General features: G+C 33.8%; 4 protein-coding genes across 5 annotated transcripts; 3 read left to right on the top strand and 1 right to left on the bottom strand.

The window, feature by feature from the left end:
- The first annotated feature begins 48 nt into the window (after nucleotides 1–48).
- Nucleotides 49–12,853, top strand: LOC106120396 (kinesin heavy chain). Its single transcript, XM_013315740.1, has 8 exons — nucleotides 49–78; nucleotides 183–370; nucleotides 6,286–6,440; nucleotides 8,124–8,298; nucleotides 8,538–8,638; nucleotides 8,703–8,810; nucleotides 10,151–10,329; nucleotides 10,475–12,853. The coding sequence occupies exons 2-8, from the start codon at nucleotides 219–221 to the stop codon at nucleotides 12,581–12,583; spliced, it is 2,979 nt and encodes a 992-aa protein (XP_013171194.1). The 5' UTR covers nucleotides 49–78; nucleotides 183–218; the 3' UTR covers nucleotides 12,584–12,853.
- A 526-nt stretch (nucleotides 12,854–13,379) lies between these two features.
- On the top strand, nucleotides 13,380–18,225 carry LOC106120322 (probable cytochrome P450 6a14). The gene is made up of 5 exons (XM_013315640.1): nucleotides 13,380–15,047; nucleotides 15,878–16,080; nucleotides 16,204–16,449; nucleotides 16,782–17,033; nucleotides 17,519–18,225. Exons 1-5 carry the CDS (start codon nucleotides 14,371–14,373, stop codon nucleotides 17,686–17,688), a joined length of 1,548 nt encoding a protein of 515 aa, XP_013171094.1. The 5' UTR covers nucleotides 13,380–14,370; the 3' UTR covers nucleotides 17,689–18,225.
- Nucleotides 18,226–18,245: 20 nt separating this feature from the next.
- Nucleotides 18,246–20,920, bottom strand: LOC106120323 (uncharacterized). Of its 2 annotated transcripts, XM_013315641.1 has the most exons (6): nucleotides 20,762–20,920; nucleotides 20,286–20,465; nucleotides 19,965–20,112; nucleotides 19,634–19,777; nucleotides 19,346–19,559; nucleotides 18,251–19,206 (listed from the first exon to the last, which is right to left on the bottom strand). In XM_013315641.1, exons 1-6 carry the CDS (start codon nucleotides 20,835–20,837, stop codon nucleotides 18,433–18,435), a joined length of 1,536 nt encoding a protein of 511 aa, XP_013171095.1. In that variant the 5' UTR covers nucleotides 20,838–20,920; the 3' UTR covers nucleotides 18,251–18,432. The 2 variants fall into 2 exon arrangements, with proteins under 2 accessions (XP_013171097.1, XP_013171095.1); XM_013315643.1 differs by lacking the exon at nucleotides 20,286–20,465 and having other exon boundaries at nucleotides 18,246–19,206.
- A 1,104-nt stretch (nucleotides 20,921–22,024) lies between these two features.
- On the top strand, nucleotides 22,025–27,720 carry beta-Man (beta-mannosidase). Its single transcript, XM_013315644.1, has 12 exons — nucleotides 22,025–22,553; nucleotides 22,992–23,135; nucleotides 23,401–23,549; nucleotides 23,712–23,905; nucleotides 24,554–24,812; nucleotides 25,017–25,182; nucleotides 25,457–25,582; nucleotides 25,660–25,834; nucleotides 25,911–26,484; nucleotides 26,582–26,711; nucleotides 26,950–27,332; nucleotides 27,465–27,720. The coding sequence occupies exons 1-12, from the start codon at nucleotides 22,430–22,432 to the stop codon at nucleotides 27,705–27,707; spliced, it is 2,667 nt and encodes an 888-aa protein (XP_013171098.1). The 5' UTR covers nucleotides 22,025–22,429; the 3' UTR covers nucleotides 27,708–27,720.
- Nucleotides 27,721–27,818: the final 98 nt, after the last annotated feature.

The raw sequence follows: 27,818 nt of genomic DNA, 5'->3' as shown, positions 1-27,818 counted from the left end.
GTGCGTCCTTACTACGCAGATTTTACTTTCGACAGTTCCTGCCACAAAACAAATGATGCGTATGCTACTCAAGAAAAGGTACAGTTTTATGTGATATGAATAACTAGAGATTTAAAAACCTTTTTAATCATTTTGGGAGAAAGAGAAAGAGGTTACAAGAAATATTTTTTTTTATTTGTAAGATATTTGAATCTATCGGAGAAGGAGTGTTGGCGAGTATGTCACAAGGTTTGTCTGCGTGCGTGCTTGCTTATGGTCAGAGCGCAACTGGAAAGACGTATACCATGATGGGAACAGAGTCCAACCCTGGTCTGATACCACGACTTTGTCGCGCTCTCGGCGATGAACAGCCCGTTGATATTAATGTCAGGTAAATTACGTTTTGAGCATGATTAAAACCTTAATGTTAATGTGCATCTGATTTAAATGAGATTTTATTTAAAAACCATTTTTTATTTTAATGCAAAACATTGGAATGACGAAAAGATGGTTCGGGGAATCTACAAAGGGGGTATGGTTCGAATTTTCTTCAGTTAAAGCTGTCCTCATGAGAACCTACGAATACTTTCATAAGCACAGGCACAAAATTTTATTTGTATCCTTTTATCAGCTGTTGATTTTCATAATACTGGAATGTGTTAAGTAAAAAAAACATGCGTTACGTGTTGAATAAAACGATTACTGGCGCCATAAAATTACCAATGAACGGCAATATGTAGATACGAGTAGATCCCCGGCATCGCGTGCGCTGCAACAATAACCATAGCGTCTTCACACTATATGCATTGTATTGCGAAAACAATTTACTTTTCTTTATCTTGTATTTTGAATACCAAACTACAGGTACGCTATTACTTAAATGTTAGTTCGGTCGGTGAATCTATTTTATTACCACAGTAGCAAATATTATGAATATAATGATAATGGGATATTTTTAAACATTTAACAGACAGGACTCGTGTACGATTTGTAGTTAAATTAAGTTTGACTTTAAATTTCAACTTACGTCTTTTTAGTAGACGACAATTTATAAATGTAAAAACATCCTATTAATGCAAGTAGCATCTATTGCTTTTTTTTCTAACATGGGACAGCATACACCTAACTTTAAAAGCAGGGTATTAACTTCTACATAATACGGTGGTATAGAAGCATTGTCTAATTAACTTAAAGTTAAAAAATATACTCGAATAGTATCTTAAAAAATAAATTTAAATAAGTTACTGGGCAAAAATTAACATTTTTAAGGAATACTTCCTATAATTAAGTTTAAATGAAAGACTATAAAAAATAATCGACGACGTAAAGCGAAAAACTTGGCCGTTTAAAAATCAACACCTACTTTTTTCTGTAGCCGTAGTCGATCAAAGTAGAATGAAGTAATAAAGACAGCAAAAACTTTCAGCCATCCAAGGTCATAGTGCCTAGCCACGCAACTACCCTAGCTTATCTTACCGATATCTTCTTACATGGTTTTATAACCTAGTACCATACCGTTCGTTATAAACAGCTATGTATGTATGAACGTACAGTCAGCGTCATATAGATCGTCACAGACAAGATATGCAAATATATAGGTACATCAAAAGTAATCAATTATATCGGTACAACAAAAGTCCTCAAAATAATAGATACATTCACCCTGCTCAAAAACATCGGTACATACACAGCGTCAAATATATGAGTACATGCAAGATGCTCATAAATATCGTAGCAGCCACAGCGTCATAAGTAACGAAGCAGTCAAGGTGCGCAAAAATATCGGTACATTTGACAAAATTGAACTCTATCTCTATATATTTGTGATTCAATTTGGAATAAACTACTTCTGTTATATTCATTTGACACTTTGCATCAAACCATTTTTCAAAATTTACTAAAAGTGTTCGACGCGGATGACAGATATTAGGTAGATAAAACCAACATCAATTTTAAGTTTGTCATCATATATGCTAGTTTGGTCTCGTAGCCTTACCGTTCGCCGCCGTTGGTACGTAAGGTCGGCGGTTCAAATCCCAAGCCACTATTTTTTTATATATTTAAACTTTTTAATTTTAATATCGAAGCACATGTAATTCAACTTTATCGCCGTAGTTATTAGGTACTTTTTGATATTGCTTTGGACTAATGAGTTTAACCGTTAAAGTACTTTTCTATTTCAAACAAAAATGAAGGAGATAAAGCGATGCTAGTGGCATGTAATTTGTTTATTACTCATGTTTGTTAAACTTGTACCGGTAAAAATAACACTACCTTTTACTGATACTGATTATATTTAAGAAAGAAAGAAAAAAAACTGAATGTCAATATTCAAACTACATCAAATTTTTGGTCGTGACTACATCAAATTCCAGTGTGCGTGGGCGCGCGCACATATGTAGATAACACTTGTACGTATAGTTTCCGCGCGTACCATTCATAAAACCCGCAATGACAATCCGCGCTCCGCCCACTCACTTCACCCGCGATGGTCTGACCTAATTGTTGTTAACGTTATTTAAATTTCTTTCTACCCGACAGCGAAAATTATAAAAAAAAAATTGTCGAGCAAAATTTTACATTACCAAATTTTTACTGGTTATGAAAAAATAACCCCGTGATTGATAAAATGAAAAAAAAAAGTAGCCTGAGATTCGAACCGGTAAACTTACATATTACGGCAAACATACTAGAATACTGCGCCAAACTTGTATATATTGTGACAAGACAAAATTTGATATTAGTTATGACGTATCTGTCATATTCGGCGTGACAAACTTTTATAATATATTTAAGCGTTATGACAGGAGAAGAAAAATATTGGGTTGCCCAGTAAGTTCGTGCCGCTTTATAAGGAAAATTGAAACCCTGTTCTCTTAAATTTTTGGAAATGTTTTTAAATTATATTGGTACGACTCTATACCTAAAACGTCTTTTATTATTGGATAAAATTTTAAAAATTAGTTTTTATCTTAACCAATGAAATGAAATTATTCACAATATAGAAATTTTCGTGACGTTTGATAATGGTGGAAATCCGAAAATGAATCCACTTCAGCTACAGTCTATTGTAAGCTTTATATCGAAAATCAGAACGAACTTTCCGGACAACCTATAATGTTAATACAAAGTGTCAAATGAATGTAACAGAAGTAGTTTATTCCAAATTGTATCACAAGTATATAGAGATAGAGTTCAATTTTGTCAATTGTACCGATATTTTTGCGCACCTTGCCTGCTTCGTTACTTATGACGCTGTGGCTGCTACGATATTTATGAGCATCTTGCATGTACTCATATATTTGACGCTGTGTATGTACCGATGTTTTTGAGCAGGGTGAATGTATCTATTATTTTGAGGACTTTTGTTGTACCGATATAATTGATTACTTTTGATGTACCTATATATTTGCATATCTTGTCTGTTACGATCTATATGACGCTGACTGTACATAACAACAATTAGCAATGCGTACGTTTGAATTCGTTAGTAATCGATTAGATCTTTGTTTTGAGCGTTGTTTAATAGTGGAACCAACAGTAAAATCTTTTCTTTTTATTTTTTTCTTTATCAGCTCACTATACGACCCCACCAAGGGGCTCGGAGCCTACCCTAGGTTATGGGTAAGTAGGCCATAGTCAACCATGCTGGCCAAGTGCGGGTTGGTTGACTTCCTTATATTAGTTAATAATATTTTTTTTATTAATATTGCAGTTAGTTTAGTTATACTTAGTATGCCTACGATATTGCCTTTATCGATTTGAATAATGCGGCTAAGCTTTTTGATTTTATTGCGTACAGACAGACACGGTTTGATTATTTAATGGCCTGTAATTACTTTAATGACCCCAAAAATGATTGAAAAAAATGAGATAACGTTATATTACAATAAATTACAAATGAATAAGTTACTTAAGTATATATAAGTGACAGAAGGTGACATCCGAAAAGGTGGCGTGAGGTTGGAGGTTGCCATGTCCAATAGTACTAACTAGTAGGGCTTCAGTCTTGCTCGGATCACGAGCACCCATCGTTTCAGTCTCCTACGAGCCGCCGCGCCGCCCGCCCTAAACTGTTACCGACGAAACAGTGAGTTTTTTTTATTTAATCCAGGAAATGATTATTAACTTATAAGTATATTTATGGTTTACAAAGTAATACTAATTATTTATAATATTTTTTTTGACATTATGTCTCTCTTTGATTATTAAAAATGCGATGTTTCTTATTTAAATAATTGTTTGGGTTAATTTTATATGATTAACAATTTAATATGAGTTTTAAATCGTAATTAAATAATATTTATTAAAATTGTAAAGTATGTTTCTTGATTAGGTTAATCTTTTTAAAGTAATATCGTTATAAATAATCATATCAAAAAGAACGAATTATAAGGATTTTATAAAGAAAAGAAACGTAAACTTTGAAGTTATAAAATGGTGTGAAAGACACGAATGACTTTTTTATTGTGACAATAATGTCGGGGTGTCGTCACCATCCCTCACGAAATCGTCTGCTTTACGTTTTATTCCCTAGCCATTGTTTGTATTGAGCGTTGTAGAGATACAAAAGTCTTTGTTTGTTTTGATAAAGGTTTTTGTTCTTTAAAAATGATAGAATATGCTTGGTAAATTAAACAAAATAAAATCGCAGCGTTAGGCTTTACCGCGTTGCTCCACTCCTCACCCTTCCAGCTCAACGTCTTCTCTCCGCCGCCTAACATTATACCTTAGATTCTAAATAATTTTTGATTGGTTACTACTCTTCTATCCATCATATTCTATATACATATCCTTGGCTTTAAGTTCGCACTGCTGAAACATTTTAGATTTTTTTTTTACTGTCGATTAAAAAAGCGATGTGTCAAAAGATTGAATATGGAACACAATGATGACAGCTACTTTTAAGTGCGGGCCTTGCTGTAATTTGTCGTCAATTCTCATCGTAAAATAGACCAATTTAGTTAAACGGTACCCCCGTCAGGTCGTTAATTAGTTTCTTGCAAAATTTCAAATAGCGCAAACACAAAGTTTAATCGTTAGAAGTTTATTAAATAGTCGTTTACGAATATTATTGTGCTCATTTATCATATCAGTTTTGGTGGCAATTTAATTCGTTTAATAACTTGGTAAACAGTATAAAGTTTGTTTTAAATATGTGACTGATGTCATTTTCCTAGCTAACATTAAGAACTAATACTAAAGTTTTCCTTAAACGTTTGATTGGAAGGAATTGTAACATGTACTTTTTGTCTCGAAAAATATAAGGGTAGCCTTCATAAAGGAAGTTATACAGATAAAAAATATATTTTACGTTTTTAATTACTTATATTGTAGTGACCTTAAGGTTAACAGCATACGTGTCCGTTCGCGGTCAATATTGTGAAATAAGTGACATTCTGTGGCAAATCTAGTTTTTGTTTCACAATTTTACTGTCAGCAGACTCGACGCGAACAAAGTCAGTGTCGTTGTCGTAATAAAATGTAAACTTAACACAAATATAAAAGCTAATTTTAAATATAGGTATTAAGTAAAGAATGCATGAATCTTTTTTATATAGCTGTATTTGAGAGAAGAGCTTTTTATTATCGAAAGGCTTTTTATTTGTTTAATAGTTTTGAGTTTATTTAAATTAATTTGTCGTTATTTTATTTGGAGTTTCACATGTTTAATATAAGAAGTTTATAAAGTGAAAATAAAGATATTATTCTCAAAGTTTTCTCTCTCTCTCTCTCTCTCTCAGCTTAGCTTGCATCCCACAAGGTGGTGGGGTCTTTTTAAAAATTACTATTATGTTTTAAAATTTAACAATTAAATAACCTTATGTATATTATAATTATTATATGTTCTAATAACTATCACCAATAAAGGTCCTTTCTGATTCAATATTGGTAATTTTATTAGGTCATTGTTCAATGGCGTAACGTATTGAATGGGTTGTTATTGTTATAATTCCATAGGTATACAATTGCGATTATTTTAGTTGGTATGATAATTCGATTGCAATTGGACGCTTCATTAGAAGTGATGAATTCTCAAGAATACTAGTTATAAAGTTTAAGTGTAATTTAATTATCCGATTTTAATTTAATTAATAACCAAGATTTAAGATTTAATATCGATAGTCAGTTCAGTGGTTAAAATTAGATCGTTAATTTGACAATTATTTTTAAAATTTTTTACCATTCGGTATAGATTTGTTAAGGCGTTTGAAGATTGACAGATTATTTTGTATCTGTGTTACAGAGTTCTTTTGTTCTCGTGAATTTGTAAAAAAGTTGTCGATAACGTTATAATTTTTATAGTTTTTTGGAGATATACAACGAGCGAGTGCACGACTTGCTGGCGGGCGACGTGATACCAGTCGCGGATACCTTCGGCTCCTTGCCTCGACGCAAGGGCAACGCTCGGAAGGATCTGCGCGTCAGAGAACATCCTACCAAAGGACCATACGTACAAAGTAAGTATTTTCAGATTATATTTATAATATTAAATACATTAATACTAGTTCTTACGAAAATCAAACGGTCCTGAATTACCAGTCTTCAAATCGATTAATTTCGCTAGGATGAAGTCAAAACATTACCTGTTGGCTGTCCATGGAACGTGGAAAAGTGGAGTCGCAAACGACAGCTAGTTGATTATAGATCAAAGAGCGAGAAATGTGATCAGAGTATTGTGATGACGTAGTTACGACGTAATCGTATATTTTTGCATCATTAAATGACTAGACAAGTAGGCCGTTCACCTAATGTTACGTGTTACGACTAACAATAACAAAATGGCGTTACTTGTGGTTTTGTAATGCAATAGTCAATGCATTTGTTATTTCCATAGAATACCTTAACTTGTATTTTAATGGCAAAAAGTGGTAAACTCATGTTATGGAGCTAACGCCATATTAAGAAGCCTAAGCGCTTCAGAGATTTTATCTAGATAAAAGCTAAAAATTACAACAACTTATAATTAGAACTTAATCACACTTCTTACTAATATTATAAAGGGATGGATGGATGGATGTTTGTTTGAAGGTATCTCTAGAGAGGCGGATCTCGAATTTGGCATATATAAAACATAGTCTGGATAAACACATAGGTTACTAATTATGTTTTTTTTTAATTCTGCGCGGACGTAATCGTAGGCGTACAGCTAGTTTGCAATGACTATATCCGATAATCATTTAAATGTGTATAATCAAACAAGCTGTACTAAGCCAGCGTGATTGCCTTCGAGAAGGTACTGTTTTTAAATTTAGTGTATCTTGAAAACTAACATGAAATGAAGCACTTAAAGTTACGTTATTTCTACGACCGCTTAAAGACATTTTCACGAGCAAGTAACATTAAAATATTTCGCAATATACATGTGACACTACACGACATTAATTGGTCGAGCTACCTTGCTTAATGTATCCTGCAAAATATTATAACTTTCTTTGTAACAAAGTAATTGTTTGCGCTGCATTTTATCGGTTGGCCAGTTTTTTCCCCTTATATATAGTCGAATATTACGTTTGAGTGGACTGTAACTGTAACATTAACAATGTTGACAATTTAATAGAAAACTAATGGCGTAACTTGGTAGCAATGCTCAAGGAAGACTACGTAGAACGATTACAGATTGTATCGACTTTCGCAAAAGACGACCCAATGTTAAGTAAACGTGTGCAATGTGTACATTGTTAACAGATTAAAGACGCTGTTGCTTGCAGTTGTATTATCCAATTGGCTTTGACATAGAACTTATGATATTTCTATTCTCCATAAGGTCAAATCCTTGTAGTATAAAACATTTATGATGTTGTTCTTTCGAATCATAAAAACAACTCGCTATACTTAATTAGAATTTTACAAAGCATACGCTACGTTTGACCACATTAAAAAAAAACATAGACACCTTCGAAATAATCTATGTCTTGATACTATCAGCATAAATGGGATACCGGTATATTTCTGTTAAAGTTTTACTTTTCTGACCAGACTGGAAAGAGCCAGTTACTTCTCTTTCGATGTATTTTTTTTAGATTGCTATTCTTTGATCCAAAACATCGTTTAACGTTTTCTTTTCTTAACAAATAAAGACACTGATACTTGTATGGATGAACTATGCCGTGGTACAATTTTAATCATGATGTATTGGGTAGATCTCCGTCGCGTTTGCGTGCGTGACGTGGGCACCCTGTTGTCGCTGGTGTGTGAGGGCGCAAGGCGACGACGTACTGCAGCCACGCGCCGCAACCCTGCTTCCTCGCGCTCGCATGCTTTGCTGCAGCTTACAACACAGCGAGCCACGCTGCACCTCGCCGATTTAGCTGGCAGGTGAGACAATGGGTGCTTTCGAGAGTAGACTGAATAAGGTCCTAATTAACTAGCGAGAGGGTTTCTTCTTCATAACCACATAATACAAGATGGAATCTTCGTCAAGCACTGTTTGTATTCTTCACAAATATTTAGGCTGTAGCTGAATTTATTAAAGAGAAAATAATGCTGGCAACTTTTTCAAAAAATTTGCCATACTACACATAAATGAAAAAAAATGTATGTATATTATTTTTCAGTGAAAAAGCAAGCTGGGAGGGCTGTGGCGGAGGAAGACAAAAGGAAGGCGCAAATATTAACAAATCCTTAGTTGCACTCAGTAATGTTATTTCAGCCTTAGGTATGTATTGTATTAACTTTGATAATTACTAGTAAGAATATTGTTTATAACCTTTTTTTTTCAGTGAACGGAGGAAGTGGAAGAAGTAAATTCGTGCCGTATCGAGACTCGGCTTTAACGTGGCTATTGAAAGATTGTTTTACCGGCGGAGGCAGCATTTTTATTATTGCTAGTAAGTTTACACTATACGATTGCTTTTAAATATCTAGCACAAGGTGATACTGTAATTTATTTACTTGTAATTTCTTAAATTAATTTAGATCTAAGATCCTTCCTTTTAATTAATAAATGAACATGACTAAGGATAGATGTAATCAAATTATTTGTCGTTAACACTCAACAAGGGCGAATAATTTCTAACCCGTTCGCCGGACAAATGCATAGCGGTGTCATGGTCAAACCAGATTTATTTTTACAAATGTTATAATATAGAAGGTCTATATTAAATAAAACAATTTTCAAGAGAATGCACATACAGTATAACGATGCGTTTTCATTGTTCTAATATCTATACAAAACATGTTACACCTGCATTTTTATACGAATTCGGTAATGTTAAACCCACGGTAATATTGTTAGAGCTTTAGAAGAATAATTAAACGTTGGAATTTATTAGAAAACAATTGTTAAAAGAGTCCAAGAATTGGTATTTCGTATCCAATATTTTCGGAAGTAGTAGTAGTCTAGAGCTCTACAGAATACGGGCATGAAGAAAAAATGCATTCAGCTGGTTGTTTGTAGCATGTTTAATTTAAATTATACTAGCTGTCGCCCGCGACTCTGTCCGCGTGGATATATAAAAAAAAATGAATAAATAGTATCCTATGTCCGTCTCCTGGCTCTAAGCTACCTCCTCACCAATTTTCAGCCATATCGGTAAAGCCGTTCTTACGTTATAAATTGTGTAACTTACATGACTTTCTTTTATATAATATATAAATATATATATATATATATATATATATATTACTTAAATACGTTGAATAATATATTCGTATGATTAATTAAATATTTAGGTATATGTTTTCTTGAACTTACATTTGATTTGTTTACATGTTTACATACAAGAATCTTTAATGATATTATTGTCTTTACTGTGAAGGTCTTATATAATTGAAAGCGCATGAATTCGTATAATCAAAATGATTATTCATAGAAAAAAAAATGACTAATATTAAGTGTTATAATGATCGTAACATTTAACAAGGTTATTGTACTACACGATTGATAAAATGATTTTAATACTTGTCAAAAATGTTCAACCGAAGATGTAAATAAGGTACTCTAAAGGTCGAACTAATTCTGTTTTTATTTTCTTCGCTTTATCGGCGATCTAAATATCAGAAATGCAATCCTAAAACCTGACACAAAACTATTTATTTTTAATCCTTTTAACTAAATTAAAAACTATCTTATGATCAATAATTTCTGCTATAATTTTATCCTAATTTTCACTTAAACTGGCCATTATTTATTTGAGAATTGTATGGTAAAATAAATGAATGTCTCCAGCGGTATCACCCAGTTTCGCGTGCTACGGCGAGTCGGCATCGACACTCCGCTGGGCGGCTCAGGCGCGTCGCTTGCAGACACCAAAGCCGGCACCAGTCGCAGGAGTTACTACAAGGACTGCTCTGCAAGCACAACTCAATCAATTGCTCTCTGAACTCAGTAGACATCATATACGATATGTAATTATGTCTCATACAATTTTTACTTTAACAATTTTGTAGAAAAAGATGTATGTAAACGTTCTTAACCACATGCCTGGTAAAGCAACGTCTCAATGTATGTAGCGTATGTTAGTCATAAATAAAATATCCATTTCTGTTCCAGGTACCGGAATCTGGAAAAATATGGTACGATGATGATCACTGGAAATTAAATTCGAATATTAACAACGATAAATTAGAAAAAGAAGCAAAAATAGGCAACATTATGAATACATATCCAAAAACTGACCCTCCAAAATCGGAATCTACAGCAGCTGTGATCGGAAGTTTGGATGTTCTTAGTAATTTGGATAATAAAACCAAAGTAGATAATGAAATTCACAAAGAAGTAGACAAATTTTTCGGTCCTATGTTAGAAAGAACACAAAGCGGCAGTGTTTTAGATATTACGCCACTAAGACATAAGAAAAGACAGTACTGTTCCGAAGAGGTATTGCCAGTGGACGGGTCTTTAATTAATGAAAATAATGAAAAATTGCCAGATTATTCCCGAAATCATAAAGAGCAAGACGAAGAAAAAATTAAACATGCTATCGAAAACAAGAGTTCTCCTGTATCAATTTTGTATGACAATCAAAGAGCAGAAATTATTGCATCTGTCACAGAAAGGTTGTATTCAAAATTTAAAAAGGATGCTGCAGCTAACAAAGTGGATTCTACGGCAGAGAGAAAGACGATGCCACCTTTAAGTGAATTAAAGATTTGTAGTAATGCTCGTCAGCGCCTTTTGGAATTGAGTCAAAAAGCAATAAGAAATAAGAAAAGAATCGGTATACCGGCTCACACACAAACAAGAAGAGTTGTTATTCGAGTTAAGGATCAAGGAATTAATGCTCAAACTGATCTTGCACCATTTATTGTACTCAAACATGACACAAAAATATTTTATAAGGATGCTGCTACAGAAACTATTCCTTTGACACCAAGATGCAAAGACGTCGCATGCGGTGACGGATCATTAAATTTCTATGATAAATCCACAACAATGGAAATTAGAAAGATAGCCAAGAAACACAGTACTGTTATGACTGATATTATATTAAAAAGAAGTATGTGTACTCAAACTCAAATTTTACCACATTCAAGAAGGAGAAAAAGAACAACAGCATGTACAAAATTACACAAAAATCGTAAAAATAGCAAACAAACAAAAGATAGTTGTATAATTCCTTCAGTAATTAATATAAACATTTCCCCAGTCTGTTCATTTGATTCTGATTCATTGAATTCAAGTGAAAAATCTGACAATGAATCTACACAAAACAAAAGCGAAAATTTGGATAATACTCCAGATCTTTTGGTAAGTCATAACACAGACATTGTTGAAGCAATTAAAGTAAGTGACAATGATTTAGCAAATATTGAAAAAGCTACAAGTGAAAAAGACGATGTTATTTCTACTACTGAAGTTTTTGATAATTTAACACTTGATGACTTCCCGGATGAGGACCTGCCTTTACCACGAGTGACCGTGGATACTACAAGAGTTTACGATGATAATGATATGAAAAATTTAATTTTGGGACGAGATATCAATGCTTATCCTTACAATATTGCGCTATCTCCAAACAAAAATAAAGAAGTTAAAAGGGTTATTAAGTTTAAAGAATCGAAAAGCGACAACTTTAATACGTTTAATGAATGTGATAAAACGAGTTTTAAATATGATTATGTTAATAGAAATCATTTCTTGGATCCATATTCTGATACTTCAGACTCAACTAGAATGGAAACGGATTCTTTTATTTGGAATAAAGTTAACATTAAAGATATGACCAAGCACAAAAATCAACCTAAATACAGTACTAGAGATGCTAACCTTTGTAATAATTGCCTTGATTTTGAGACTGATTTAGACTTGGATATTAATTCAAGTAGTGTATCAGAACAAAATGATATAAGCAAAAAAGGAAAATATTGGACGTGGCAAAGTGGGAAAAGATCAAATAGATTGAAAAAGGGAAGAGAACCAAAATATAAAGAATTTGGAAATATCGAAAATAAAATAATTGAGACCTGTAGTGGTTTAGAAACTGCAGCTTCAGAATATGAAAGATATTTAGATAGATATTACGGTGATCACCCAATAAGAAGTCCTACTGAATATTTGCAATATCTTGTAAACTTAAGAAGGGAAGTAGTCAGAGAGTCACTTAGTACTTGTAGTACGGATACAATTTCTTCTGACGGTCATGATGCTTCGACTTTATAAATGAAGTGTTGGAAGGAAATGTTAGAACTAACCAGAATGAATTAAAAAGGCCACATACCCGTTAATCATCATCACCAGCTCACTATATGTTCCCACTGCTCAGAGCCTACCCTAAGAGGTGATTTCGTCATAGTCAACGACGCTGGCGCATTGACAGTTGGGACCCTTTTAATGTTTGCCCGATATGAGCTTCTTATGGATAATTGAAAAAGCTTTTGAGTGCGGACAAAAGTGTTTACCGATACCAATTCAAATTTAGAAAAGAAAAAATACAAGTATTTAAATAGTTTAAATGAATTTGAAGTATTTCTATGTATTATTTATATAAGAAAAAAAGTTATAGTTAAGGAAAATATACTTACTTAATTTTTTCATACGTCTTTATATTTTTAATATATTATATAATAATAAAAGATTAATTAAATATGTATCAGTTACGTACGATTGTGACATTTTCATTTTTATACTTTTTATTTTTCGAATAGGAACCAATTGTAATTTTAAATAAAAATCCTGACCCCAACGAAAACTCTAATAATGTGTTTTGTTCTTGTAGTGTTTCCTGATTTTATGTCATTTGCATTTTTTGTATGCAAATAAAAATAAGTAGTATCTAATAAAAATGAACATTTACACTGTTAGAATTTTTTTCAATGTTTGTCTTCAAGATAAATGGTTTTAATATAACGATGTGTATAATTTAGTAATTTTACAAAAATGAACAATGTCTTTTTTGTAGCTATTTATTTCATGTTTGATTATATCAAAAAGGTGTAATATGAAGCTTTATTTTGTTAGTGTAAGGATATTCATGCATATATTTAAACAATTCGTAAGGCAAGCGAGGTATATTTGCATAGGTGAACATTTAACGGACTGACTCGACAGTGTTGAGTGCAATTTGGTTCAGGCTCTCAAAGAAATAGGAAAGCTTTAGTTCCTGAGTAATGTTAAGGGCTTTGAGAGTTTTTTATGCGAAGAACTTAACCTATCTTTATTTGCGGTACATTTAACATAGCTTTTTGTGATAACGACACAATTTTTTTCACTTGGAATTTAACACAAAATTCTTTAATGACTAATGGCAGTTGTACAGCAGTACGCTTGCTAGAAATAATTAGAATGACTATCTTGTCCTTGTGAAATGAAAAAGAAGCTTTTAGAATGTTATTTCCTTTTTTTTTATAAAAAACAGTTGTAAGTAATGCCGAAAATTAAGGAAAATTTAATGTAATTTTTATATCTATGCCATTAATTGATAGTAATTCTGCGATAGCCTTTTCTTCCGTATTACATCTTTAATGTCCGTAATGCGAAATTACTTTTATTTGGAAATTACTATTCAATATTGAATTTGTATATAAACTTTATCTTAACTTGTAGAAGTCTTCATTCCGTAGGAATTCTTACTTAGACAGACATTGTAATATTAACGTGTTTGTCCAAGCACTCATACTTGACCGATTTGTTAGTAATTTTCGCAGATTTAAACATTCAAGGTTCTTAAACTGCGTTATAACTGGATGAAATAATTTTATATACTAAATGGGCAAGTTTTAATAACAGTTCTTTCAAGATGAAAGGGATTTCTACGTTGACAAATATTTAAAACAAACTTGAGGTTTGATTTTGACCTTAAACTCGTGTATTTTGAAATCGACAATCGTCTTGTAGTCGCCTAGTCGCCTCGATTCAATACATGCAAGCGGACGGTTTTGAGTTAATGCAAATTTGAAAAGCGCGAAAGTTTAAAGTGATTGTTAATATTGTGGCTTAAAAATTTAACAATGGATTTACTAATTTTAAAACTATTGACCAAAGAATTTTTACTTTTAATAACTACATTATCAATTTTACTTTATGTTTGGTTCCAATATCAATATACGTATTGGACGAGGAAAGGTGTGTTAGGACCTAAGCCAGTGGCGCCTTTCGGTAATGTGAGGGATGTGATCGCTCGTAAAGCGCAATTTTTCCAGCCGTATTGTGATAATTATTTTAAATATAAACATTTGCCATATATTGGAATGTACTGTTTTCATCGTCCAGTGTTGTGTGTGATAGACCCAGATGTAATAAAGCACGTCTTGATAAAGGACTTCGATCATTTTCAATCTCACGGGATTTTCTCGGGCGGCGTCGGCGATCCGATCGCCGGTCACCTGTTCAACCTACATGGAAATACTTGGAAGAATTTACGAGTTAAAATGTCGCCGTCATTTTCAACAAGCAAATTCAAAACAATGTATCCGTTAGTTGAAAATATTGCGAACGACGCGTTGGCTTACGCGGATGCTTACTATGACAGTGGGAAATCTTTAAATTTCTCTAAGTTCTACGAGACTTATACGATGGAAATTATTGGTAGCGTTGGCTTTGGCGTTGAGTGCAATGGCTTCAAGAATCCGAATTCTGAGTTTTATGTACGAGGACATGAATATTTCAATCCGCAAACTTTGTATTGGTAAGTGAACATAACAGTCTATTAATTTGCAAAACAACAAGAAATAAATTACTTTGTAATTGTATTGTTGTTTGATATATGCTAGAAACGTATTTGATTTGCAAAAACCTAAATTAGATGTCAAAATTATTACAGTAAGATATCGATTCACGAGCTTTAAAAAATTAACGTAACGAAAATTTGCCCCGATCTAATAATCCCCGTATGTGCGATAGTAAATGTATATTCCAGGATTTAGAAAAAAACGAATTTGACGTAGTATAAAGGTACTCAGATTTATTCAAACAAAGAAAATACTTTTATAGTTACTAGACATTGTTTGGTACGCTTTGTTGTGATAAAATAACTCCATAACATAAGGCGGCTATTATTGAAGGACTAAGCTATAAAGATATTGACAAAATTGTATACATATTCGCATGTTGACATATTCAAGTAGTAAATAAGTTTTTCTATTATAAAACTACTGTATTAGACAGAATAATATCCTATAGAAAACTGGGAGTAGCAGAATGTTGCCGTTAATGCGGGAATTGGGCGCAATTATTTAACCCGCGAATTTTGAAATCGCGGATAACGGAGTCGCGAATAAGAAGTACAAACTGTAACTAGTTAATATTTTCCAATTTCCGCTAGTGTTATAATAAATTTATTTGCTATGCAAGGAAAAAGTATATTTTCCAGATAAATTCTAAATATTTTCAATTACCTCAAGTCAAATTTACAGCATATATTTTTTAGTTTAAATAATCATACTGTTTTTAAAATTCTCTTTCCAATTCCACTTTCGTAAAGGTACACATTCAAACGTGTAATGTTTAAATTTACAGGACGTTAGTTCGTGCTCTGGCATTTTTTGCACCGGACCTATTCAATAAATTGAAAATCAGACGGATCCATCCTGACATAGTCAACTTCTTCTACAATTTAGTCACGCAAACAGTCAAGTACCGTCAAAAGAATAACTTTAAAAGGAACGATTTCTTACAAACACTAATAGAGTTGAAAAATGATGACTCTATTGATGATACAGGTATGAATTTGTCAGCCATTAATGTTAGCATAGTTTTGTTTGTCAGCCTATACGCTGAACTGCGAATAATGATTCAAAATTTGATGCGATACCACGACCATAATGCAATATGTAAATTTTCAGGTGAGAGTAAAATACAACGAGGTATTTTCTCAATGACGGATGTCGCGGCCAATACGATGCTTTACATGTTTGCCGGATACGAGACATCAGCGACAGCTGGCCAACTAGCAGCCTACGAGCTGGCACTCAACCCCCACGTGCAGGAAAAAGCCAGGGAGGAGGTGACGCGAGTTCTGGCCAAATACAATGGACAGTGCACGTATGATGCCCAGAATGAAATGACTTATATGAACATGGTGATAGATGGTGTGTTATTTCAACATTTGTTCTTTCTTTGTTACCGGCAAATATTAAAAGTAACATTTATAAAATCCATTTATTATTTACAGAAATGTTAGTTGACCGTTTCTTATAAATGTAATTACAGACAACTCTACTTTATTAGTAATATCTGTATTTTTTTTTATCAAAAGCAGGTGATTAGGCCTTAGTCAACAAATCTGCATTGGGCCAGGATACTTGACTAGAGCCTAAACACAGGGTACGCTCGAGCACCTCGTTAGGGACGTGCATGAACTACCAACGATGTGACACATAAAACGTTAAAGATAGACGAGTACTATGTTTTCTATTTACAGAATCAATGAGGAAATATCCACCAATGCGATCGCTATTTCGAAGATGCACAAAAGAGTACAGACTGCCCAATAGTGATGTTGTCATTGAAGAAGGGACTTTGGTATTCATTCCTGTCCAGGCGATACAAATGGATCCCGATATATTCCCAGATCCGGAAAAATTTGATCCGGAAAGATTTTCTCCGGAGATGAAAGCAAAAATGCACCCCTGCCACTGGATGCCTTTCGGTGAAGGTCCCCGAAAATGTCTAGGTATGTAAAGAGTAGCCACATCTCAAAATTATGTGGCTAGTGTCGGCTACCATGGTTCTATATCAAACACATAATTTTTTAATTGACGTGTCTCTATAAGATTATATTAAGGGTTTCTTTAAACACTTGACATTGGCCCAATCCGATGAGGGAGAGCCATAAACAAGAAACAGAAAGGGTTTCTTTTTACCATTATCACTTGAGGTACAATGACCTAATTTCTAACTAAACATATTTAAAATTTTAAGTAGAAATAAAATGTCATTCTAAACAGTAGTAACAGTTCCCCGAAAACTAAACACAGTTTTGTTCAGTTGTATGTAGTATATACCCCAAGTGCCATTTGTTTTGTATTCTACCTTACACACACACACACACTAACATACAGATACACACTAGCAAGCTCAATAACTATTCATCGATTCTCAACAATTCTATTAGCATATTTGAAACGTTGAGTTGTAATTGATGTAATAATATTTTAGGTCTGCGTCAAGGGTACGTGGAGTCGAAGCTCGCGCTCGTGAAGTTATTGCACAAGTACGAGTTGATATTGGACGAGAGGACGCCTGTGCCGATGAAGATCAAGGCCTCTGCGCTCGCCTGCGTGCCCGACGGTGGAGTTTGGATTAAGCTTAGGAAATTGGAAGCGTAAGCAATAGATTTACGTAATTGTATAGCAAATATTTAATCAAATGTTTGGTAGATAGGTCTAAAACCTTGGACATATAGATTGCAGCCGAACAAGAAATTCTTCTCATGTTGAGATATTTGGTTTATGTTTTAGAAAACCCGCTCTGTGTAATAAATTAAATTCATATTATAATAAGATTTTAAATGAAACTAAGTAAATCTATCACCAATAAGATCTGAAAAGTGTATTTGACTACTTATTAAAGTCATATTTAGCATAAAACTGTACAGCGCTAGCCTTAACGTATTTAATGGCCGGATATCTGGTCTGTTTAATTGAACATAGGAAAATAAAGAAGTGTTTTACGAAAAAATTCTCGATTCTAGATTCTTAATTATATTATCTAGTGTTGATTCTAGGAGTTTAGAGATATAATAAGAGCGATATCCCTTTTAGGTTACATGTTTAAAAGGTGTTATAATAAGGAATTAAATAATTGTGATATTTTTGTTGTAATCGGCCCTAAGGGAATATTGTAAATATAGACTTTTATACTTATTTTGTTTGATGTTTTATTACTAAAATGACTGAAAATATTTCATTCTTAAGATCCATCTCATCTCATGATAATATGTGTGAGCAAGGAATTGCATTTTATGACAATCATTGGTGTTAAAGTGATATTATTTTATTGAAATACAAATTCGCATATTTCTCAATGCTAAAACTCATAAGGAAAATAATTATTGTCATCATAAATGTCGGTTAATCCTGTTTTTCTTTTATCCGAGGCTTTATCTCTTCTTGTTGCTCATTAGCCACCGCTGAGCTAACGCTAGGACCTTCTACAGCTTCTTGTTTTTCTTCTATTTTGTTTTCATCAGTCTCCTTAACCTCTTCAATTATCTCATCTTGTTTCAGTTCCCGTGTTTTCTTTTCCAAAATTTCTTTCAAGTCAGGCGTAATATTCAACACCGACTCATAACTTTCTTCATGAAAAGGCGTAATAACGCGTTCGGATTGCATTTTATCTAAAGTTTTATTCAAGTGTTGGATTATATTTCTTTTTATCTCGCTGAATATCTCTTCTTCTTCATGAAGATCTATCGATAAATATTCTTGGGATCCTCCGGGCGAACGGTATGCTTCTGCTTGTGATTTAATTCTTTCTTGTCCATATTGACGCATAATTAAAGATACAGATGAACCATCATAATCTAAGCTCGATGATGATTCCCTTATTGATGGGGTTAAGTTTATCGTTTCTATTATATCGTATAGGAAGTCGACAATAAATTGATTCTCTTTAGGAACACCTTTATATACGGTTTTTCTGCGTAGTTTACTTTGTTCCTCGGCAACTAAAGATGTCTCAGATTTATATTGAGGTCGCCTGGAAATGTATAAAGTCTCGCCCTCAGGACTTCTTGAACCAAAAGGTCTCTTGAAATGAACTCGCGTTACGCTGTACGATAGGCTGTAGTCTTTAGTATCTTTGAAATCGGGAGTAACTGTTCGCACGTGTCTCTCATATCGTTGCTATAACAAAAAAAAACATTTAAGACATTCCTTACCAGTAACGATTAACAGTAGTGGAGTTTCACTATTTACATTTTTATAATTTAAAGTTTGTAACCCGCAAATAAAGTTTTATTTAGTAGATAAATGAGAGGCGTACCAGCATCTTGTCTATATCACCCTGTAAGTGCGTGGTGACGCGCACGAGGTGGAAGTCTACGGCGAGGATGACGCGGACTAGCGCCAGCAGGGCGGATAGCAGCCAGCAAGCGGTGTGCAGCCAGGCCGCCGCTACTGTAAGCTGCGTCGCCTGGTACACACCGCGTATACGTCGCTCATACGCTAACGTTGCTACGTTCACTGTGTATGTGCACCTACAAGGCGATAAATAGCTATTGACACGTTCCTTCTGCACATGTGACTCTACATCGTAGTGTACCATACGTACGTAGTACTGCCTGTGATCTCGCCGAGCTTGAGGCAGAGTTCGTCAAGGCCGAGCTGAGTGACGGCGGACGCGTACACGCACAGGCCGCCCATCAGCAGCGAGAACACGAATACGGGAGGCAGTACGCGCCATGGCCTTTGTAATCTGGGATAATGAACTAATGATGTAGTATATATTACTTTTAGCATCGTGAAAATTGTTTCCTAGATAGCTTGTATCCAGAGGTTCAGTCTTTCTTCTTATTAATCAAGGCTCTTTGTCTCTTTCGCTAACACGACATGCCCCGTATTATAGAAGGCGATGTAGTTAAATATTTAAAGAACGTAAATACCCAGTGAGTGTACGGCTGCTGGCGGAGCACATGAGGAACATGGTGGTCCACACGAGGCCGAAGATTCCAGAGACCAGAGGTACGTATGTGGGCAGGTAGCACGCGCTCTTATCTATCCATTGTGTGCTAAGAAAATCGACGGGCAGCACTGGAACATCCGTAAACAGACTTCTGAAACTTTTTATAACGAATATCATAGATCATCATAGAATATCAACTAACATCAAACTTATACATAATTTAACTAAATTTAAATTAACAATGTTATAATTTATATCTAGCCTTGTATTCAGCAAGAGTTATAATATGAAATAGTCTTACTTTCAGCCATTTTTTCGTCTGGAATGAATTCATAGATAAGGTTATGTCTTAAAGAAGTCAGTGAGAGCAGCTTCGGGAAAAGAACGCACTTCTCATCGAAAAGATACATAATCATGTGGAAGCAAAACGTGCAGAATGATCCGAATACAAAAGCCATGAAGAATAGAAGCAAATGAGCGCCTGAAAATAGTACTTTAATTAAGGTACCAATTTATGTCACACGAGTGTACATTTGTTAGCTGACACAAGTATTCGCGTTGTGTATGAATTTATGTCAGCTTCATTATGATCTCCCATAGTTTAAACTGCTTGACCGATTTAGTGAATGAGGTGTCTGCCATTCTATTCGTATTCTTCGCTACAATACCTGAATCTTGCATACCTGAGTCTTTTTGTTTTAAAATTATTGCAAGTCACCTTCAAATCGGTTCTAAACAGGTGTTTATAATATTTATGAATAATGAATATTGCATTACCTTTCCATGCTCCGTTCACTTCAGCCTCAGTTTTTTCGATCAACTTAAATTCTTCGTAGAGTTTGATTTTCTCCATTTTATTGAGTTAACCTTGCTTGCTTCGATTTAATATTAAAGTTACAAAGTAAGTTTATTCATTTAAAGTAATTGTAATCTGTATTGAATAAATTGAAATTGAAAACGTCAAAGAAACTCATAATGAAATTAAAGTAGCATAAAGTATTTATGGTATAGTCTTCTTTTCAAGTTTTTCTTAATTTCATCAATTTTGTATAAACTTTGTTTTTTTTTGCAGTTTTCAGCATATTTGATTATACAATATACCAACGCTTTTCTTGAAATATTGGTGAAGTATATAGAATTGTAAGTAGGAGAGAGAGAGGGGATTGCATGAAGCCCCCTGAGGTTGGTTTTTATAGTAAGGTAAAAATTAACGTTTTTTTACGACATATTCTTTATCATATTTTTCGTGTAACATACTTAAATACAACTTAAAATTCCATGTGCAATTAGTATAATTAAAAAACAAAATTATTTAGAAACGATCTTATCGCGCTTTGCGTTCCGCTGTAGTTAAGAATTCGTTATAGTTCAAATATTATTCATACATATTACGAATAATATAACTCAATATAATATTTCTGGACAACTGAGACAATTAGAGGAGGACAATTTATTTGTGGACTGATTTTTGACAAATTCTTAAGATATTGAAAGGTGAACGTAATCGATATTGTATTTACTTGGAGCTTCAAAACTTTCCAAAATAAATAGTTGCAAATTATATGGGTTGGTTTGGAATTTTTTCTTGTTAAGAGTGATTACTGAAACGGTTTGAAACAGGACCGTTCGGTAATATATACAAGGTAACTAGTAACCGAGCTGACGGGTATACGAGGAATACGTAATCGTATGTTAGTAGCCGCTGTGCGGGCGCGTCGGTCACGTGACTCAGTTATTAATGGAATAAAGGGATGTACCAAACAATGGCCAAGATATTTGCAAATGTCGATATTTTTACGTAATATCTATAGAAAATTTCGATGTGTATAATTAATTACTTTAAAATTTGAAATGAATATAAATTGGACGTAAATTATAGTGCTCCAGATAACGAATTTTTTTACAACATACACAATTTTATTGTTTTTTAGGGATCCGTATCTTGAAAGAAAAAAGCGAAACCCTTATAGGATCACTTTGTTGTCCATGCGTCTGTCTGTCAATACCCTTTTTTTTTGTTTCTTACGATTCAGAAACATAATAATTAAACAACATTTACGAACGAATAAAGTAGTTCTTAGTCATGGATCGCAAAACCTTTGTAAAAGAGTTGAATGATATCATTGTATCTTTTGAAGTATGCCCCCCATAGGTCAGATATGATATTTGTTAAGAAATCAGCTACGACCAGTGATGTAACAGTTCATTTTATCTTATTCGACTTATCTGAGAATATTAATAAATCAAGCATACACACATATACATCTCCTATGTATCTAAAATATATTTTATCGATAAAATGTTGGTATCTGAAGTACATCATTATTATGAAGTATTCAAGTGACGGCTGTCCACTTGTTATGATGTGATTAGAGTATCGCGGTTTAAGATATCGTTTGTCAACAAAATAACATTAGTTATGGTTAAATAATATTGATAGTAATAATGCTGAATACATTATTATTGGTTTTTATTTTATTCTCAATTCAAATTGCAAGTATAAAATGTGAATTTAAAAGAATCGATCTCGCGTCGAAACGTGTTAATTGGACGCTAAGTAATAATAAAAGTAAGTATATGTTAATTATCTTATTGTTCTATAATTATTTTCATTTAACATTTTATTATTCGTAATGTTTTGTGAAGAACATGAGATACGAAATAATTTATTTTAAATTATATGATTTGATTTAGTTAATACATTAAAGTAGGTATTTATGAATAAAGTGAATGCTTTTTAATATTAACAGCGTACACTAATAATTTAAACTTTATAATCTATAAATTAAATATATATAATCGTAGAAAATATTAAAGCAGGTAGCGTTTATAAAAAAAGAATTTTTAATTTCACCGACGTTAAGATAGCGAAACCAATCGAAAAATTGTCATATCCTGTTATTTACAAATTAATTAAAATTAATAGCGGATCGATCATAAGGCACAGTTATTGAGTTGTTAAACTAAAGTAATTGTATCGTATTAAAATCTCTATCATGACTTGTAGCACAGATTCCTGCCAAGGTCCCCGGTGGGGTGTACTCTGATTTGCAGAGAGCTGGTATCATCGGCGACATACTTGCCGGCTTCAACGATGTCCAGACACGTTGGGTGGCATACGATACATGGACGTACAAGGCAAACTTCCAAGGTATGTATATACCGGTGCTACTTACGAAGTTTTTCACTGTCTAAAGCGTTAAAATTCGTTCAAGCGCGGTCACAATAATAATTTTTGTTCGATTCGATTTCGTAATTATATGAATGCAAAATGAAGGTTAATATTAATATCTTCATATCTATGATCTAATTTACTTGCTTCGGTTGATTTTTTGCTGTCATTTGATTTGGTTAAATAGCAAATCAAAAGTGTTGGAAAGTTCTGTGCGTTTTCAAAAAGATTTAATATATTCCAGTGTCAGAAAAAGATGTCCAATCTCCAGTGGCCAATTTGGTTTTCGAAGGAGTTGATACGATTGCGTTTATTGAGCTAAACGATGTTCCTATCGGCAGCACACAAAATATGTTCGTCAGATATGTTTTTGACGTAAAGGAACACCTAAAGGTACGTAACTTTAAAATGAAGAATCATTGCATTTCTCATTGCAGCCATCTCTAACTCTAAGCCGAAAATATCGATGTCAAGTGCAGAGTTTGACCCGAAGACTTCGGCTCGAACTCTGTACTCTGTCCTTTACAAACTCTGAGTAATGATTATTATATTCAGATTGGTGTAAACGAACTAAAAGTGACATTTGCATCACCCGTGCACGCCGCTGAGAATCGTTCCGAGAAGCACTTTACAGCGCCCGCCTGCGTTCCCGATGAGTACAATGGTGAATGTCACGCTAACCAGCTCCGGAAGATGCAGGCCTCGTTCAGCTGGGACTGGGGTCCTGCGTTCCCTTCAGTTGGACTATGGTAAGGGTTACATTGTAGGGCTTATTTCAAACTAAGATCCATTTATTTTCCACATATAAGAGTTTAACTTATAGATGCGTCAAACGCATCAAACAAATAACTATGCCTTACCTAATTGCTAATTTGTCTCATTTTAAACAGTATTAGCAATAAAACAATTCTTTTATTTTGAAGTCGGTTATAAATTACCAAGACATGGAGTTGTGTCTCAAGATGATAAACTCAAACATGATATTGCGCGTTGACATCACATTTCAAAATCTTTGAAAGCACGATTTTATAGGCTTTACGTATATCAAGCGATATTCTTTTATTAGGTAACTTCTCCAGCACCTTAAAGATAAATTACTAAAGCTAACGTCCAAAATAATATATGCACTTTATCAAATAACATTGATCGTCAATATGATTTCGTAATAGTATTCGTTGCAAAACTCAAGTCAGCGAATGAGTAGGCCACAAACTTGACCACTGACCGTGACACTTAAAGGGTAAATATATATATTTTTTAATAATAAACCCCAGCTTCTTACATTCGAATTTTTATTAAGTACGCATATTATGTGCAGGTCGATTTACATATTATACTGAAGAAACCAGAAATAGTTAAAAATCATTTGACGAAGTTAAAACAAAATTTATTTTTAGGAAGCCTGTGTATATAGAACTTTACGATACTGCGATAATACGTTCTCTAACAACGCATACAGAACAAAAAGATCAACTTTGGTACTTAAGAATCCTCGCTCATTTGGAATCGGGGACAAGCGCAAAGCGTGTAGAAGGATACATAACCGCGAAGCTATTTGTTGAAGGCCATCAGTCTTTGAATGTAGCAAGAGAAATCGCAATAATGACAAGACATGACGGAACTGTTGAAGTTGAATTAAACATCACGGTACATAGTGTAAGTGTGTCATTATATACTTGCTTACATCAATTCCCATATTATTATACTCGTGACTCGTGTGTTATGTTCCTAGTGCTTGAGACGCGTCTTCTTTGCAGTCAGACCAGTCTTAAAATCTAATTTCTTTGCAACTTAATAGTTTAAATTCAAACATAACAAAACATATAAAAGAAGGTTTGTTTAAAGGGAATAATTTTTTAGAATGTCATCAGTCTCTGGTGGCCTAATGGATTTGGTGATCAACCATTGTACGATCTCAAAGTTACTTTAGCCACTCACAAGGATGGCAATGAAGTTAGCCATAAACATATTAAAATAGGTTTTCGAACATTAGAGCTCGTTGAAGATGACGCTTCAAAAATTTTGGGTAAGTGAATATCCATAGAGAATAAAAATCTAGTTTGACGTTACTCCAAGAGACGAGAGAAAATAATTATAATTTTTGCAGGTAAGTGACACGAATAGAGAGACACGTATAAAGATTCCCCAAGCGCCTGATGCAGGCGACGGTAATGTTCCCGCGATGGCGGTTTGCCGCAACATTTGCGCAGGCGTTAAGTCTGAACACAATGGTTAAAAAAAACTTAAATACAGCTTGCTTTTGGATTGTTTTATTTTAATTTTTACTGGATATATTTTAGGCAACACAACTGCTGGTAAAGGGCTCACATTTTATTTCAAAGTTAATGGTTATCCAATGTTTATGAAAGGATCTAATTGGATACCTGCAAATATTCTTCCGGAAATTGGATACGACAAGAGAAGAGGTACGTTATACCACTCACATTTAGACTTTATCGGTAAACTAAGGTTCAAACTGGCTGGAATCTATTTTTGTTTTCAGTGGATGAATTATTGATATCCGCACGTGATACTCACATGGCAATGCTGCGGGTTTGGGGAGGAGGTGTCTATGAGTCGGATTACTTTTATGAACGCTGCGATCAACTGGGAATCTTAATTTGGCAGGATTTTCTCTTCGCGTGTTCAATGTATCCCGCAGATACTGAATTTCTTGAGTAAGAACAGTTCAAAGGATAATCTATTAAATTGGTATTTTGTTAACTCTGCAACGTTAAATAATCTTTATTTCAGTAACGTGAAGGTTGAAATTGAACAAACGGTTATTCGTCTTCAGCACCATCCATCCATTGCTGTCTGGGCGGGCAACAATGAAAATGAAGTCGCACTTAGAGGAAACTGGTACAATACTTTACCAGAATTCAATAAATACAAAGACGAATACATAAAGTTATACGTTGAAACTATAAAACCGATTGTCGAGACCTGGGATCCGAGAAGACGATATCTCGTTTCTAGTCCATCAAATGGCTTAGAATCTGAGCAAGAAGGGTATATAGCAAAGAACCCATACGACTCTAACTACGGTGATACACATTATTATAATTATTTATCAGATAACTGGGATATAAACATTTATCCAAATACGCGTTTCGCTTCCGAATATGGCTTTCAGTCTCTCCCTTCTCTAAAAACAATGGCGACTGCAACAAAAAATAAGGAAGATTACCATGTCAACAGTTCTTATTCGAAACATAGACAACACAGTCCGAACGGTTATGATTTTATCACGGATCAGATGAATAGGCGTTTGAAATTGGATGAAGACGACCCAAAACATTTTGAAAAGTTCGTCTTTTACAGTCAGGTACGTCGAAGGCAGTAACCATGGCAATGGCCATGTCTAAAATTCCTTTGAGTCTATAACAATTGGTCATGATCTTCTGTAAATATGTTTTTATTAGATATCCCAAGCAATGGCAATTAAAGCGGAGACAGAATTCTATCGGCAAAGTCAAGCGGACTGGTATACAATGGGCGCTCTGTATTGGCAGCTGAATGATGTCTGGCAAGCGCCGTCCTGGTCCAGTATAGGTGAATATTGACAATGATATCGTTGTTTATAACAAAAAGTAAAGAGACTGCAGCCCATAGTACTTATTCAGTAATCGTTGAGAAGTCAAGTCCTCTAATAATCGCGTGTTCAAGATTCAATCCTATGTTTGTCTAAGAATGGTGTAAAATCTTATTTGTTTCCAAATCTGTATTAGCTTACCAATATAATATTATTTAATACCCGAAGTCTAGATTCATCTAAATCAACAATTTTCAGAATACGGCGGGAAATGGAAGATGCTTCATTACTTCGCAAAATCTTTCTTCGCGCCAGTTTTGGTATCACCACGTCTTTTGCTAACTGATATTGTGGACGTGTATGCCATAAATGATAGACTTGTACCGATTATTGATGGCAAAATAACTGTAGATTATTTCAATTGGAGCAGTTTGACACCATTCAAGTCTCAAGAGTTCGCCATTAACGTCGATTTACTAAGTGCTAAGAAAGTGACGTCTTTAGGATTGTTGAATTACAACAAGGATGAAATCTTCTTGAGATTTTCATTCCACATGGAAGGTGTATCGATGTCACCTTATAATTTTGTTTTTCCGAAACCGTTAAAGGATATAAAAGGACTAATGCAACCTAACATAAAGGTATGTAGATTATCTGATCATTGTCTGATAATGATAATTAATGATTCATTTAATGACATTGACAATTAATGACATTATGATTCAAATATGTTTGACCGTCCGTCCGTTCTTAAAATTTTCTGTTCATTGCAGGTAACCGTTTCAAAGAACTTTTACAGAAATAAATTAAACGATACATTTAAATACGTAGTTAACATTGAAGTTGACGCTGTAGTGCTTTTCCTTTGGTTGGAGACTGATTCACTTCACGGTCATTTTGACGACAACGGACTTGTTATAACGCAGGCGAATACTGCAGTAAACTACTACATAAAGAGACGTATAACAGTTGAAGATTTAGAAAAAAATATTAGGTATCAATACTACATGAATTAATTAAGAATTTTAATTAAACAAATTATAGATTGATTTGATCATTACTTTTGCATTTTATTTATTGAAATTCCAACAATGATAAAGTACGGAAACCTTTTTAAATGAAACAAT

The sequence above is a fragment of the Papilio xuthus genome, unplaced genomic scaffold, assembly GCF_000836235.2.
Source record: "Papilio xuthus unplaced genomic scaffold, Pxut_1.1 DF826961.1, whole genome shotgun sequence".
NCBI classification, from domain to species: Eukaryota; Metazoa; Arthropoda; class Insecta; order Lepidoptera; family Papilionidae; genus Papilio; species Papilio xuthus.
This window is presented reverse-complemented; position numbering and strand designations above follow the sequence as displayed.